General features: G+C 53.7%; 1 protein-coding gene across 4 annotated transcripts in view; it reads left to right on the forward strand.

Annotated features, from left to right (window-relative positions):
• Positions 1-940: 940 nt before the first annotated feature.
• The window catches only part of LOC111178787 (leucine-rich repeat and fibronectin type-III domain-containing protein 2), a 148,870-nt gene continuing 137,359 nt past the window's right edge, over positions 941-12,451 (forward strand). For 3 of the 4 annotated variants that reach the window (XR_016394622.1, XM_022581843.2, XM_022581841.2), the window contains exon 1: positions 941-1,387. Coding sequence is in view for 1 of the 4 variants with exons in the window: in XM_022581843.2 (XP_022437551.2) it covers positions 1,372-1,387 (16 nt within the window). In the remaining 3 variants the exon portion in view is untranslated. The remainder of the gene's footprint in view (positions 1,388-12,451) is intronic. The other variant, XM_089918788.1, reaches the window with a different exon arrangement.

The following is a 12,451-nucleotide window of genomic DNA, read 5'->3' on the forward strand; positions in this document are numbered from 1 at the left end:
AGGAAGGCGACATGCAGTTGGCGCCACTGCACACTTCACAGATTCTGGCGATACTCACGAAAAGTCTAAGCATGCGTGTGCATGCGCCGGGCGCTCATTTGTCCTGGGTCGCCTCGCTAGGGTGTCGGAATCAGAACCGGGCCAGGGCTGGGTGGACGCTATCCTCCCAGCCCCAGCCCAGGGCCGGCGCTGTTGGGTTTTTCTCCGGCAGGCGGCGGGCTGAAGGCTGCACGGCGCGCTCTGCACGTGAGGCGGCAGCACCGGCTCCGGCCGCAGCGCGCAGCCCGGGCCGCCCGGCTCTCCTGGCACAGGGGCTGCCCGCGCCGCTCGGCCACCGAGTCCGCCCTGTCGGCTCCCGGAGCGCAAGGCCCGCCTGCCGCCCTCCCCGGCCCCGCGCCGCCCCTTCGTGCGGGCCCGGCTGGCCAGCGGCTGCCCTCGCGCCACCCCCGCGGGGCCCCCGATCCCTTAGGTTCCGGCGGCCGGGTGGGTCGGCGCGGAAGGGGGTGCGACGCGCGGCTGGCCCGAGGCTGGCCCGAGGCTGGCTCCCGGCTCCTGCAGCTCCGCCGGCCGCCTCTGGGGGCGGCCTCGCCGGGGAGCTCAGCGGAGACGGTGCGCACGGCCCGGGGTCCCGGGAGCCTCCGGCCGCTGGGCTCTCTGTGCCGCCGGCCTCGCGCGGCCGCGGCAGCCGGTCCGGCTCCCTCCCGGCTCCATGCGTGCGATCGCCGTGCTGTGTGTGTGTGTGTGTGTGTGTGTGTGTGTGACGGGGGCGCGCGCGCGAGCGCGCGTGTGGGGCAGTGTGCTTGCGGGGCGTGCGGGGGGAGTGTGTTTGTGTGCGTGTGGGTGTGAGTGCCTGGCTCGTTCTCGCTGAGACACACACTCTCCCTCTCTCTCTCTCTCCCTCTCTCTCTCTCTCTCTCTCTCTCTCTCTCTCTCTGTCACTGTCTCTCTGTCTCTCTGTCTCTCTCTCACGCACAAACCGGCTGGCTCGTCTGAACTTGAAGACGCCCCACATTCCAAGATGCCTGAGGTTCCTGGGGATGCCCGGGGTTCTTCGATCTGGAAAATCCTACCGGCGTCCTCCTAGGGAGGGATTATCTGTTTTTTTGTTTTTGTTTTTTTTTTGCTTTTTTAAATCCGGAAGAGAGCAAGTTGTGCTTTTTCCTCCCTTCTTCTTGCTAAATGCCGTGGATATAACTGAATAAACCGCTCAGGGCTCTCCCCGCGTGGACGTCCAAGGCCACCATCTGCCTACGTTCGCCGGAGCCGGAGGGCTTAGCTCGAGCCGGTCTTGGGCAGGGAAGGATGCGTGGCCGAGCCAGGGAGCCCGGGCGCCCCGCGGAGCCGGCCTCGGTGCCTCCCAACCGGGGGTAGATGCTGCCTCGCCCAGGTGAGTGGTCGCCGCCGCTGCGTCTCAGCGATCTGGGTGTCCGCGGGAGCTCGGCGCTGGGCTGAAAGCACCGGGGGAGCCGGGAACTTTGCATCCCTTTCTTTTTCAGTTGAGGACTCCCTCACCTGGGCAGTCATGCGAATACCCTCTTCTCTTTTCGCCCATCCTTGTCGCGGGAGGTTTCCTTTTCTTTATTTCCTTTTTTTTTTTTTTTTTTCCGATAGTGGGGGTGAGGAGCGGGGAGAGCGGGTCAGTGTGAGGCCAGAGAGCAAGAGGGAGAGACAGGAGCCGCAGGTATACGGAAACGTTGAAACAGCAGGAGAACTTTGCCACCAGACCACTCTGTTGCATCTCTCCACATGCGAAGCCTGGCTAGAGCGATTGCTGGGGGCTGGGTCGGACGCCAGGGCTCCCTGCGCTCTGTGGGCTGGGTGGGGTGGGGTAGAGCCCGGTGTGGAAGGTTGACTCAGTGCTGATGGAGGGAAGGAAGGAATCATTGCAGTTTAGGGAGGCAGGCAGGTAGGGCAACCTCAGGGACCTTGTCCTGTCTTCAGGTAGAAGGCAGGGAGATCAGGGAGACTGTGCGTGTGCAGCTTGGGGCATCAGAATGGCATGATGAAGCAATATGGAAACTGGCATTAGCCGTGCCTAGCTGGTAGGTCTATCTCCCACCCAGCCCTGCCCTGGTTCTAAGGTTGGCCTGGGCAGGGAGGAGGGAAAGCGGTGGACAGCTGCTTGGAGGCCGGCAGTGCCTTGCTCTGCACAGACCCTAGGGGACGACAGGGAGGTGTCCTGCCCATCTTTCCTTCACCCCAGTACAAAGGACATAGGCAGCGAGTTCGAGGGAGACAGAGCCCCTGAAAGCCAGAAACTGAAAGAGAAATAGGAGGGAGCCTGAGCAGAGACCGCAAAGGGACTGAGCCAGGCCAACACCAAGTGCCTGCTGAGATGTCCTCAGACCGTCAGAAGCCCTCGGGGAGAGGGCGCTCGCCAGAGCCCGCACTCCGAGCAGGAGTTACAGGCATGACGGTAGATGCTGACCCTCTGCCCCGCCACTGTGGAGTGTGTGTACGTGTTAGTGTGATTGTATGTGTGTGCATGCATGTGTCAGGGAGGGGGGCCTCTGTGGCTGCAATGGGCTGATTGGTCTTGTGGGGCTGGGGGAGGGGGCGGCTCAGGAAGTTGACCCCCCGTGGCTGGGGAGGAGCAAAGCGAGGCGAGAAGCTGCCCGCTGTGAAGTTCCCAGGGACCAGACTGAGAGGTTCTTGTTGGGTTGTTGTACGTGGATGGGGGCCAGCTTGGAACTCACGGTGGGGAGACCCAGGTGGGGAGATTGTGGGGAGGCTGGGAGCACAGATCTTGGGGTCGTGTGCTGGGCTGCTCGCTGCCCTCTACGAAGAGCTTTATGGAGCCGCTTGCAGTGAAGCCCGGCTGGCTGCGGGACTCGCTTGTGGGGTACCTTGGGGGCTGAAGGGGATCAGGATCTGCAGGGGGGACTCGGAAGCTCACGAGGGCCTGCACTTGGAGCTGGCAGCCTCTGCAGACCACGCCAGCTGCCTGGGCCCTTCGACTGACGCTGGAATGTCGTCTCTCCCTTCTGACTCTGGCTAGGGGTGCGGAATTCCGTCTCTCCTATGTCTCCTCACATGCTTCTGTTCAGGCTCCCTGCCCAGCCCTCAGTTTAGAGCTTCTGGTCTAATTCCTGCCCAGGAATGTAATTACTTATCTCCCTGCTCTTGCCCTGGGGAATACAAACAGCCAACTTGGCATTTCTGTTTCACCCTCTGGCGGTGCTTCTCTGGGCGGTGGGCTCCCAGCTCCATCCCTTGTCGGGCTGGACCGGGTACCTGGCTGCCTGCTCTGGGGCTCAGGCTCCCAGCTTCTATGAGATGCCAGTTCTTTTCCCAGGCCCTGAAATCTGAGAAGCTGGGGACTGTGGCCTGAGAGAGGGTGAGCAGGGAGCTTCCAGGAGGCGACACTGAGGAGGAGATGGAGGGTGGAAGGGGTGGGAGATGCAGACGAGGTAGGTGGGGCCACTGGGAGAATCGGGCAGCCTTTTGGCCACCCAAGCCCTGGTCTGGCTACAGTGGAAATCGCTTTTGTGTCTTGGCTGCAGCCCTGAAGTAAAATCAAGGATCCAGGGGGGTCCTGGCCTCCAAGTGTCAGGAATGTCAAGTCTCTCTAGCCTGTGGGGTGGAGCAGTTCTCTCTCAGAAAGTCCCCTGCCTTGAAGTGGAGATGGAGTACAATATTGGCGTCTGGCGGTTTTCCATTCTGTTGGGGGAGGCTTCTAGACTGAGAGCAGAGACGTAGAGCAGAAAGCAACCAGAGACAGCCGAATGGAACGGGACCCTGGACAAAAGCAAGAACCATCTGGGTGTTTTGCAATTTTATTTTGAGTACAGTTAGAGTGTTAGGGTCCAACGTATTTGAAGGGATGGAGTTGTCATATACAGGCACACCTTGGAGATGTTGCAGGTTCAGTTCCGGACCACTGCAATAAAGCGTACATCACGATACAGTGAGTGACATGAATTTTTTGGTTTCCCAGTGCATATAAAACTTATAGTTACGTTATATTGTAGTCTATTGAGTGTACAAGAGCATTATATCTAAAAAAAACCCAACGTAATACCTTAATTAAAAAATACTTTATTGCTAAAAATTCTAAGCATCGGGCTTCCCTGGTGGCGCAGTGGTTGGGAGTCCACCTGCCGATGCAGGGGGCGCGGGTTCGTGCCCCGGTCCAGGAGGATCCCGCGTGCTGCGGAGCGGCTGGGCCCGTGGGCCATGGCCGCTGGGCCTGCGCGTCCGGAGCCTGTGCTCTGCAGCGGGAGAGGCCACAACAGTGAGAGGTCCGCATGCCGCAAAAAAAAAAAAAAAAATTCTAAGCATCCTCTGAGCCTTCAGAAAGTCATGGTAGTAACGTCAGAGATCACTGATCACAGATGACCATAACAAATACAGTAAAAATGAAAATGTTTGAAATACTGCAGAGTTACCAAAATGTGACACAGAGACACGAAGTGAACGAATGCTGTTGGAAAAATACTGTTGCCAATATACTTGCTCGATGCAAGGTTGCCACAAACCTTCCATTGGTGAAAAGCACAATATCTATGAAGGGCAATAAAATGCAGCACGATAAAACAAGGTATGACTGTAATGGAATGGAACCTACACTTGGAAGACCTGGGTTCAAATTCTGGCTCTGCCACATCTTTGTTGGTTAAGCACTGGAGCCTCTGTGCTCTCCTCCGGTGACAGAAAATAATAGTATATGCCTTGCAGATGTGTATGACCCCATATTTGACTCAGTGCTCCCCAAACTCCTTTGTAGATCTGGAGGAGTGTTTGGGTGGAGGCGGAAGGTTTAGAGAGAGGGAGGGGCCCTCAGAGACATGGAGGATAGTGTCCCCAGCCTCCCCTGCCACATAACTGCCAGGAGGGTTTGATGCCATCACATGTAAGCTGATCATTAAAAGACTCCAGGAAGCCCTCCAAGAAAACTTCAGGAATTGATATTCGAGAAGCAGATTTCACCTCTGGGGCTGTGGCACCTGCTTCCCTCCCTCCCTCTTGTTTGCTTTGGATTTTTACAGCCATGCACATTTACTCAGGATGCTCAGACTCTGTGTTTTACAAGTGTCATCCATCACGCTTTGCTACCTCAAGCTTGAGTGTGAAATATCTTCCAGAATCCAACCCCTGCCTTTCCTTCTCTGCCTCTCTGCCTCTTGCTGCCCCAAGAGTGGCCTCACAGGGCTGGTGTCAGGCCCAGGCTAAGTGAATGGACACAGCTCCTGCTGGGGTCTGTGCAGGGCCTGTGATTGGACCTGGGTCCTGTCTGTGGAGTTGGGTGGCACATCCAGTCGGGAAGAAGGACTCGAACCCAGACATGTATTTAGTGGGATCTGACTAATGAATCGCGGGAACAGGAGTGGAGAGGTAGTCTAACCATCGTGGGCAGGCCTAAGAAAAGGTATATTCAGGGAGCAGGAAGTCAGGTCTGGAGATAGGGACCAGGGAGAATAGCCACGTTCAGTATGCTTCAGGGTGAGGGCAATCAGGATGGCTCCTTGGAGGAGGTGAGGACTTCAGGAACAACAAAAGCCCATTGCAGTCCATAGAAGGCACATTTTGCCTTCTTGTAAATTCAGAGGTCACTGGGAATTTGGGGAGTTTCAGGCATGGGGTACTGAACAAGTAGAATGAATGATCTGAGAAATTTCTTAGGCTATCAGGACCAGCTCCTTCAAACAATTTCTTGTTTGCTTATTATGCGCCAGGCACAGTGCTAAGAGCTTCACATTATTATCTCATTGAATTCTCCCAATCCTGTGAAATGGCCACTGTTGTTACCCCCACTTTACAGATGGGAAAACCGAGGTTCAGAGAAGTTGGGTGCCTGCCAGTTAGCTAGTAAGTGGCAGAGCTGTCACTCAATTCTCATGTCTGTGTGAATTCAAAGGCCACACTCTTAACTCCTCTGTACTGCCTCTGTCCCAAAGCGAGGATCAGTAGGTACCATGGGTCAGCACCTCTGAAAGCCCCGCTGTCCTCCTGGCCTGACTCAGGAGGAGACTTCAGAGCCTCTATCACAGAGCCCGGAGGAGCTCAGCATTCTCATGGGCATCCCTGCCTGCGTTTCTCGCTCACACCCGACTCTAAAAGTTCCCATCAGACAGTCAGCATTGTCCTCCTGGACAGGATGGAAGACGGGACAGCAGGCTGAACTGGACCGTGAGTCAGGAGACCCGACTCTATCATGTGTGACTTGGGTTGGGAGCCCCTGAGGCCTGGTTTCTCTACTGATAAGTCAGGATGCTAATGCTAGCTTCCCAACATTGATGTGAGGGCAGGCCTGTGTGAATGCGCTTCATGCACTGAGCAAGCCCTTTTGCACTCAACCCCTTCCTAATTGTGACCCCTTCCTGATTTAGACTGAGTAACTAAAGTGTCAACGGCAATAATGCCCAGATATGAGGGCATTACATGTGGGCTTTAATGTATCAGTTTCACGTGGGACTGGAGTTCCCCAATAAGATAACAGGCCAGGCAGATGGACACTGTGCCTTCTGGGAAAAGGGATGCTACAGAGCCTGCAGAAGAGGGGTCTTTGGTCCAGATAATTGGGAGGGATTGGTGGCAGGCAGCTAGGAAGGGACACACGGATACATGTATCATTCACTTTTGTCAGCAGGTGCCATTATTGAAGCTTTGGCACCAGAGAGGGTGGAGGGCGTTAGCCTTCAGCCAGTATTTCTCAATCCTTCTTTCAGGATTGCCCTCTCGCAGGAAACTTTTTAGACACAATTTTTTATAATTGCACGCCCATGAAATTTTAATACCACAGATATGCTGTGTATCTGTTTATGTACTGTAGGTACAGTTGTGCTTTGTATAAAAAAAAAAAAGAGTAAGCTGCTTTCTCACCCCTCCCAATAACAAAGTTTTGTCCCCTTGGGGGCGCTGTTGCCACCATTGCGAATGCAGGTTTTAGGGCTAACGGACTAGGATTAGAAAAAGAGGTAGATTTGAGGCAGGGAGAATCCAGGAGACGGTGAGGACAGATTCACCTTGGCAAGTCGCTGCCAAGAGTGTGGTCCATGAACTATAGCAGCATCAGCAGCACCTGGAAGCAGGCTAGTGATGCAAAACCCCCTCCCACTCCAGACCTCCATTTTATCAAGATGGGAGGTAGGGGAAGGGTTGGAGGCATGGTCCTGGAATACAAGGCTAGTCTGTGAACAGAAGGTCAAAGGAAAAGGCACGAGAAGCCAGCTTGTTAAGCTGCGTACTGATGCACCGAGCACGTTTAAGCAATGACACTATCTACCTGTGTTGTGATCTAGTGCTCTTTATTTTTTTCCCGGTGATTCCTTGCTTTGTAGCAGCAAGTTGTGTAGAAGGTGTGGAGGTCCTGTGGAGGAGACGCAAGGCTGTGTATGGCCTTGCTTCTGAGCAACAGAAAGCCAAGCATGTAATTTGGACAGATCTGGGTCTGCTTTCTTGAATATCCCCAAGAATCAAGGCTAATGGGGACCAGACCAATCCGGGAGACAGACTAGAACTGTAGACGCAAGACTTAGGTGTTAAACTGTGTCTGGCCGGATTAAATAGCAGAACTGAGCTCTTGTGATATATCAACCTGCTTGGGGTTGTCTGCGTGGAGTCTCGGTCTCCTTGCCGCAGTCCTGTATTAACAGGGCAGCCCCGAAACATGAGAGACTGCAAAATCGCAAAGTTGGGCTCTTTAGAACTCTATGCATTTACAGTGAGCCCTCCTTATCTGTGGATTCTGCATCTGTGGATTCAATCAAAATTTTTCAGAGAAAAACAAATCTCAGAAAGTTCCAAACAGCCAAGCTTGAATTTGCCATGTGTTGGCAACTATTTACCTAGCATTTACAATGATTCACATTGTCGTAGGTATTATAAGTAATCTAGGGGTGATTGTAAAGTATATGGGAGGATGTGCATAGGTTAGGTGCAAATACTGTGCCATTTTATAACGAGATTAGAACATCCGTGGATTTTGGTATCTATGGGGGTCCTGGGTGCTGGGCGCCAGCTGTGCACGCCGTGCATTAACTCACTCACAGTGGACGCAGCAGGGGTAGCAAAACGCTGAGTCTCTCTTAACTCATTTTCCTTCTGTATTTCCCTCCTGGGCCATCTCCCCTCAACACCCCACTTCGGTCTAGGCCAACACAGGGAGGTCTTCCCTTTCGCCTTAACTCAGGTCTCTAATAAAACTTCACAGGGATGCAAAATCTATTTGGTCCTCCCATCTCCCCTCCCTAAGACTTACTTTCTACTCTTTTTCCCCAAAGCTAGCACTCTGCTTCCTCCTTACCCTTCCTGGTCTATTCTCCTGTTAGGGCAGCTTTAGTCAAATAAGCTGGGGGTGGGGATTTACTATGATCCCCAGCTAATATTGGGAGTCTGTGCAGGCTGCTACTTCAGACTAGTAGTAAACTAGGTCTTGCTGTTACATGACTCTCTCTGGTCACCCAAATGAGTGACATATGGTCACTCAGCCTTCAGGCCTTGGAGGAGCTTAGGGAGTGAGCTGGGCTCAGGCTCCAGCTTGGGTCTCAGTACCTGATGAGAAAGAGATGTGGGAGCCCCTCCTGGGTGATGGCAATGGAGGTGAAGGCATGCTTGGCTTTCTGAGCTCCTGGAAATGCCCAACAAGGGCCATAAGATGAGGCCCGGTCATTCTAAAAAGGTATTTAAGATTCCTGGGTGGGCAAGTTGATCCTTTGATTCAGTGTTGCCCTGTAATGAAGCCACTATAATACCCAGATAAATCCTCCTGGGGCAGAAGGGAGGGAGGATGGATGGCAACTTGGAGTCAAGGAGGTAAAAGGTTAGAGGTCATCATACAGCACAAGGCAACAGGTCCTGGAGGACTCACTGGGGTGCAGGGGAACCTGGAATAAGTTCTCTTTCAGCTTTGTCTGGAACTCACCAAGTGATGCACGCGCTAGGTGATGGAGCCGCACTGGAGCCCTCTGTCCTTCTCTGCTGGGACATGTGTGCACTCGTGTGGCTGTTTGGTGATCATTCCTTCCTGGCTCTCGGTCTGCTCTCAGGAGCTTTGATTGACAGCAAACCTCCTGCAGTTGAGAAATTCCACCCTAGGTCAGCCCTCCCCCGGACGTTCCAGCCCCAATTCTGCCTCGTTTCCACCGAGGTCTCCACCTAGGTGCGGGACAGGATTGGACCGTTTCTGTCCTTACAGGGCGGAGGAAGCCCTGTCATGGCCACTTTTCATGATGCTTGTTAAGGATCAAAGTATGGTCATCATGATTTGCTGGCGCCATTTTCATGGTCTCAGTCCACTCCGCCTCTTGAGGCCGTAAGTTCTGTACTTTGCTGCCAGTGTGGGAGTGAGGTGTCCTTTTACTTGCTCTAAAGTGTTCCCTCCACCCCTTTCAAGTCGGGAGAGCCTGTGTGTTTAGGATTTGGTGATGAAGCCCATGGTCCTTCATCCATCTCTTTCGTGACTAGCTGGTCAGCAGTCCTCACCAATTCAGTTTAATTCAACAAGCATTTATTGAGCACCTACTGTGCACCACCCCCCAGGCCAGTTGCTACAAAGATGAGTCATCTCTCCGGTCTGTGTGTGCACACAGCCCTCCACCACACCGATCATTTGATTTCTACTCCTGTATTTTTTCCAGCCCTGCCTGTGGACTCCAGGACTTGGTGGAGGTGGGAGTTGGGGTGGGGATGCCCAGCTCTGGCTTGTTTCTAGTGCCTTCCCTCACCTGCATTCGCATGCATGCGTGTGTGTGTGTGTGTGTGTGTGTGTGTGTGTGTGTGTGTGTGTGCTCAGGACTAAGCTAAAGCTCACACACAATTAACTACATGATGTAGTGGTGATGATGGTGGTGGTGGAAGGGTGATGAGGACCACTTAAGAAATGCACTCTCAAGCTGCTTTCCCAGCTCCCTCCCTGCCCACTACTTAGCTGACATCTTACCATCTCAGCCAAATGCAAACTGACTGGATGAAGAGATTTGGGGGTTGTGGTCCCAGTTTAGGGGCAGCTGACCCTAAAGGAACCGCTTAATCTTCCTCCTGGCCTGGTAACGTGCGTCACAGGGGCTGAGCTGGGAGAAGGGGAACTAAGGGGAGAGTCTAGAATGGATATAAATCCCAGCGCCTCTGTCTAGTCACAGTTTCTAAGCACATGACACATGAGGGCCGTCACACTGGGGGCAGGACGGTTTCCCAGGCCTTAGATGGGCAATAATCTGGGCAGGGGGCTGCTGGCACAGAGAGGTCGCAAGCGAGCGAGGCAGGCTCCTTACTCTTGAGGAACCTTCCTCGGATGGGGAAAGGCCTGCTTTTTGTCCTTGGGAAGTTTAGGTCTAAGAGGAGGATGGAGGAGAGAAACATGCACATTAACCGGGAATCCCTAGGCACTGAAATATGTGGATGCAGATCCTTCTTATGTAGGGAGTGTGTGTGTACTGGACCCTCATTCCTAGGGCTTACACTGTGCTCTCTTTTCCTGGTCACGTGAGCAGATTACTCTCTCTCTGCCTTGGTTTCCTCATCTGCAGAATGGGGATGATAATAGTACCCACGGCATAGGGTCTTTAGGAGAATTCAGTGAATTGCTGTAAGCGAGGTGCTGGGAGCAATGGCTGGCCCACGGTGAGTGCTGTGTAATGGGTGCTGTTATTTTTCGTGGCAGATAGACCAGTGGCGTTTTCCTAAGCGAGGAGAGGAACGGCCGTGGACCGGCTTAACTGATGGTCCTTTCCAACAGCCACCCCCTAAATCGTATAGCACCTTGGGGAATTTCATAATACTCTCCACATGATCTCATTGGACCCTTTGGACAATCCTACCAGGCAGGCAGGAAGGACAGATGTTATGATTATACCCATTATACGTGAGAGGAAACTGAGGCACTTAGAGGTCACTAAGTGGTTCCTGGTCCAGTTGGGTTCTTATTACACCTTAAAACTACACTGTGTTCGGCTGAGGGGTTGGGGGAATTTTGTGGAGGACGGGTTGGGTGAACATGGCTAATGGGTTCGGGACTGGACCTCCCACGTGGGCCTCATTCATGCAGGGGTCAGATCATTGGAGAAATACGCCACAGTGTGGGAGGGCGTTCATGGCATGTTCCAGGTCAGCGTGCCTAGGCTGGATCTACAGGGCGCGTCACGGGGGAAAGCGCGACACGGTATCTCAGGGGATGGGAGTTAGTAGCAGGGCCACAGAACATGTTGCTTTGGGTCCTTCTGAAACCATTGTGCATGCCCTGGATGGGGGTGGGGGCGGGAAGGTGCTGGGGGCCCTAAGGAGGTGGGTGTGGAACCTGGATTGGGGAACCTTCTGTCAGGGAAGGAGGCATCTGATTCAGCCTGGTCTCTATGTGGAGAGAAGGCCAGAAAAAAATATCTCCCTGGGCCATGATTCCTGCCCACCCCCAAACACCCATTCCCCAGGGCTGATTCTGGTGGTGGGAAGAGGGACCTCCTGGCTTTTTTGGTTTGAAGAGGCTGGAAAAGCACCTGGGGCAAAAATATGGGCCTTGGGCCAGGACGCAGAAGAGCACATGAGACCTCCAGCAGGGAGAAAGCCGATCCAGATGAATGCTGGGGGTGGGGGTAGGGTTTCAGGAACTGGGGGCATCGGGTCCAGGAGGGGATTACGGGGTCAGTGTCTAGGTGTGACATGGGGTGATGATGGAGGTAGGGTGTGTAACCACAGGGAGGGGACAGGAGTCAGGGAGGTGGTGGAGCCACAGGACGAGAGCTGGGATGGGAGCTAACTGGGGCCTAGACTTCCGGGCCACTCCTAGCACAAAGCCAGGCTGCTTGGAAACCAAGCCCCATCCCACACCTCCTCTCTCGAGGGGCGAGGTCTAGGCTCCAAGCTCATTTCCAGGACTTTGAGATCAGCCTGTTCCATAAATCTCGGGCCGAGTGAATATGGCACATAATTGGGAGGCACTGCAGGTACAAGTGGCCCCAGGCAGGGGGAGAGAGCAATGGCACATGAGTTACAGGGGAGGCCGGCAGGGCGCTGGTGGCTGGCCCAGCTTGGGGTGTGAGTTATCTCGGGTCGGGCCGCCCTGCCACGCTGCTGCTCTGTGGCGCCGGGCTGATATTTCCTGTATATTGGTTTTTAGATTACAGTACAGCAACAATTCCCTGCTCTTGAAGTTCAGCCCTCACTCGCTGTCCCTGTCTCGCTTGGCCTTTCTCTGCCTCTCCTCCTCTTTCTCCATCTGTCTTGTCTCTCTCTCAATTCAGTTTTTAATGCAGAGTATTATCTTACATTGTATCATGTTACCCCATAGTACTGTGTTTCTATTACCTTATATTTATTAGAGTAGCATTATTTTCTTCCCTTTCACATATACAGCGCTTGATGGTTTTTAAAACTCGACTCACAGCCATGTTTATCTACTTTGGATCCCATGACAGTGAGGAAGTAGGGCAAGCAGAGTTGTCTCCATTTAAAGGTGAGGAAATGGGCTCAAAGAGGCTAATGGAATGACCAGGTCATGTTGGATTGAATTATATTATAT

The sequence above is a fragment of the Delphinapterus leucas genome, chromosome 10, assembly GCF_059928025.1.
Source record: "Delphinapterus leucas isolate spDelLeu-1000000601 "Yukka" chromosome 10, BTC_Dleu_Yukka2, whole genome shotgun sequence".
In the NCBI taxonomy this organism is placed as follows: Eukaryota; Metazoa; Chordata; class Mammalia; order Artiodactyla; family Monodontidae; genus Delphinapterus; species Delphinapterus leucas.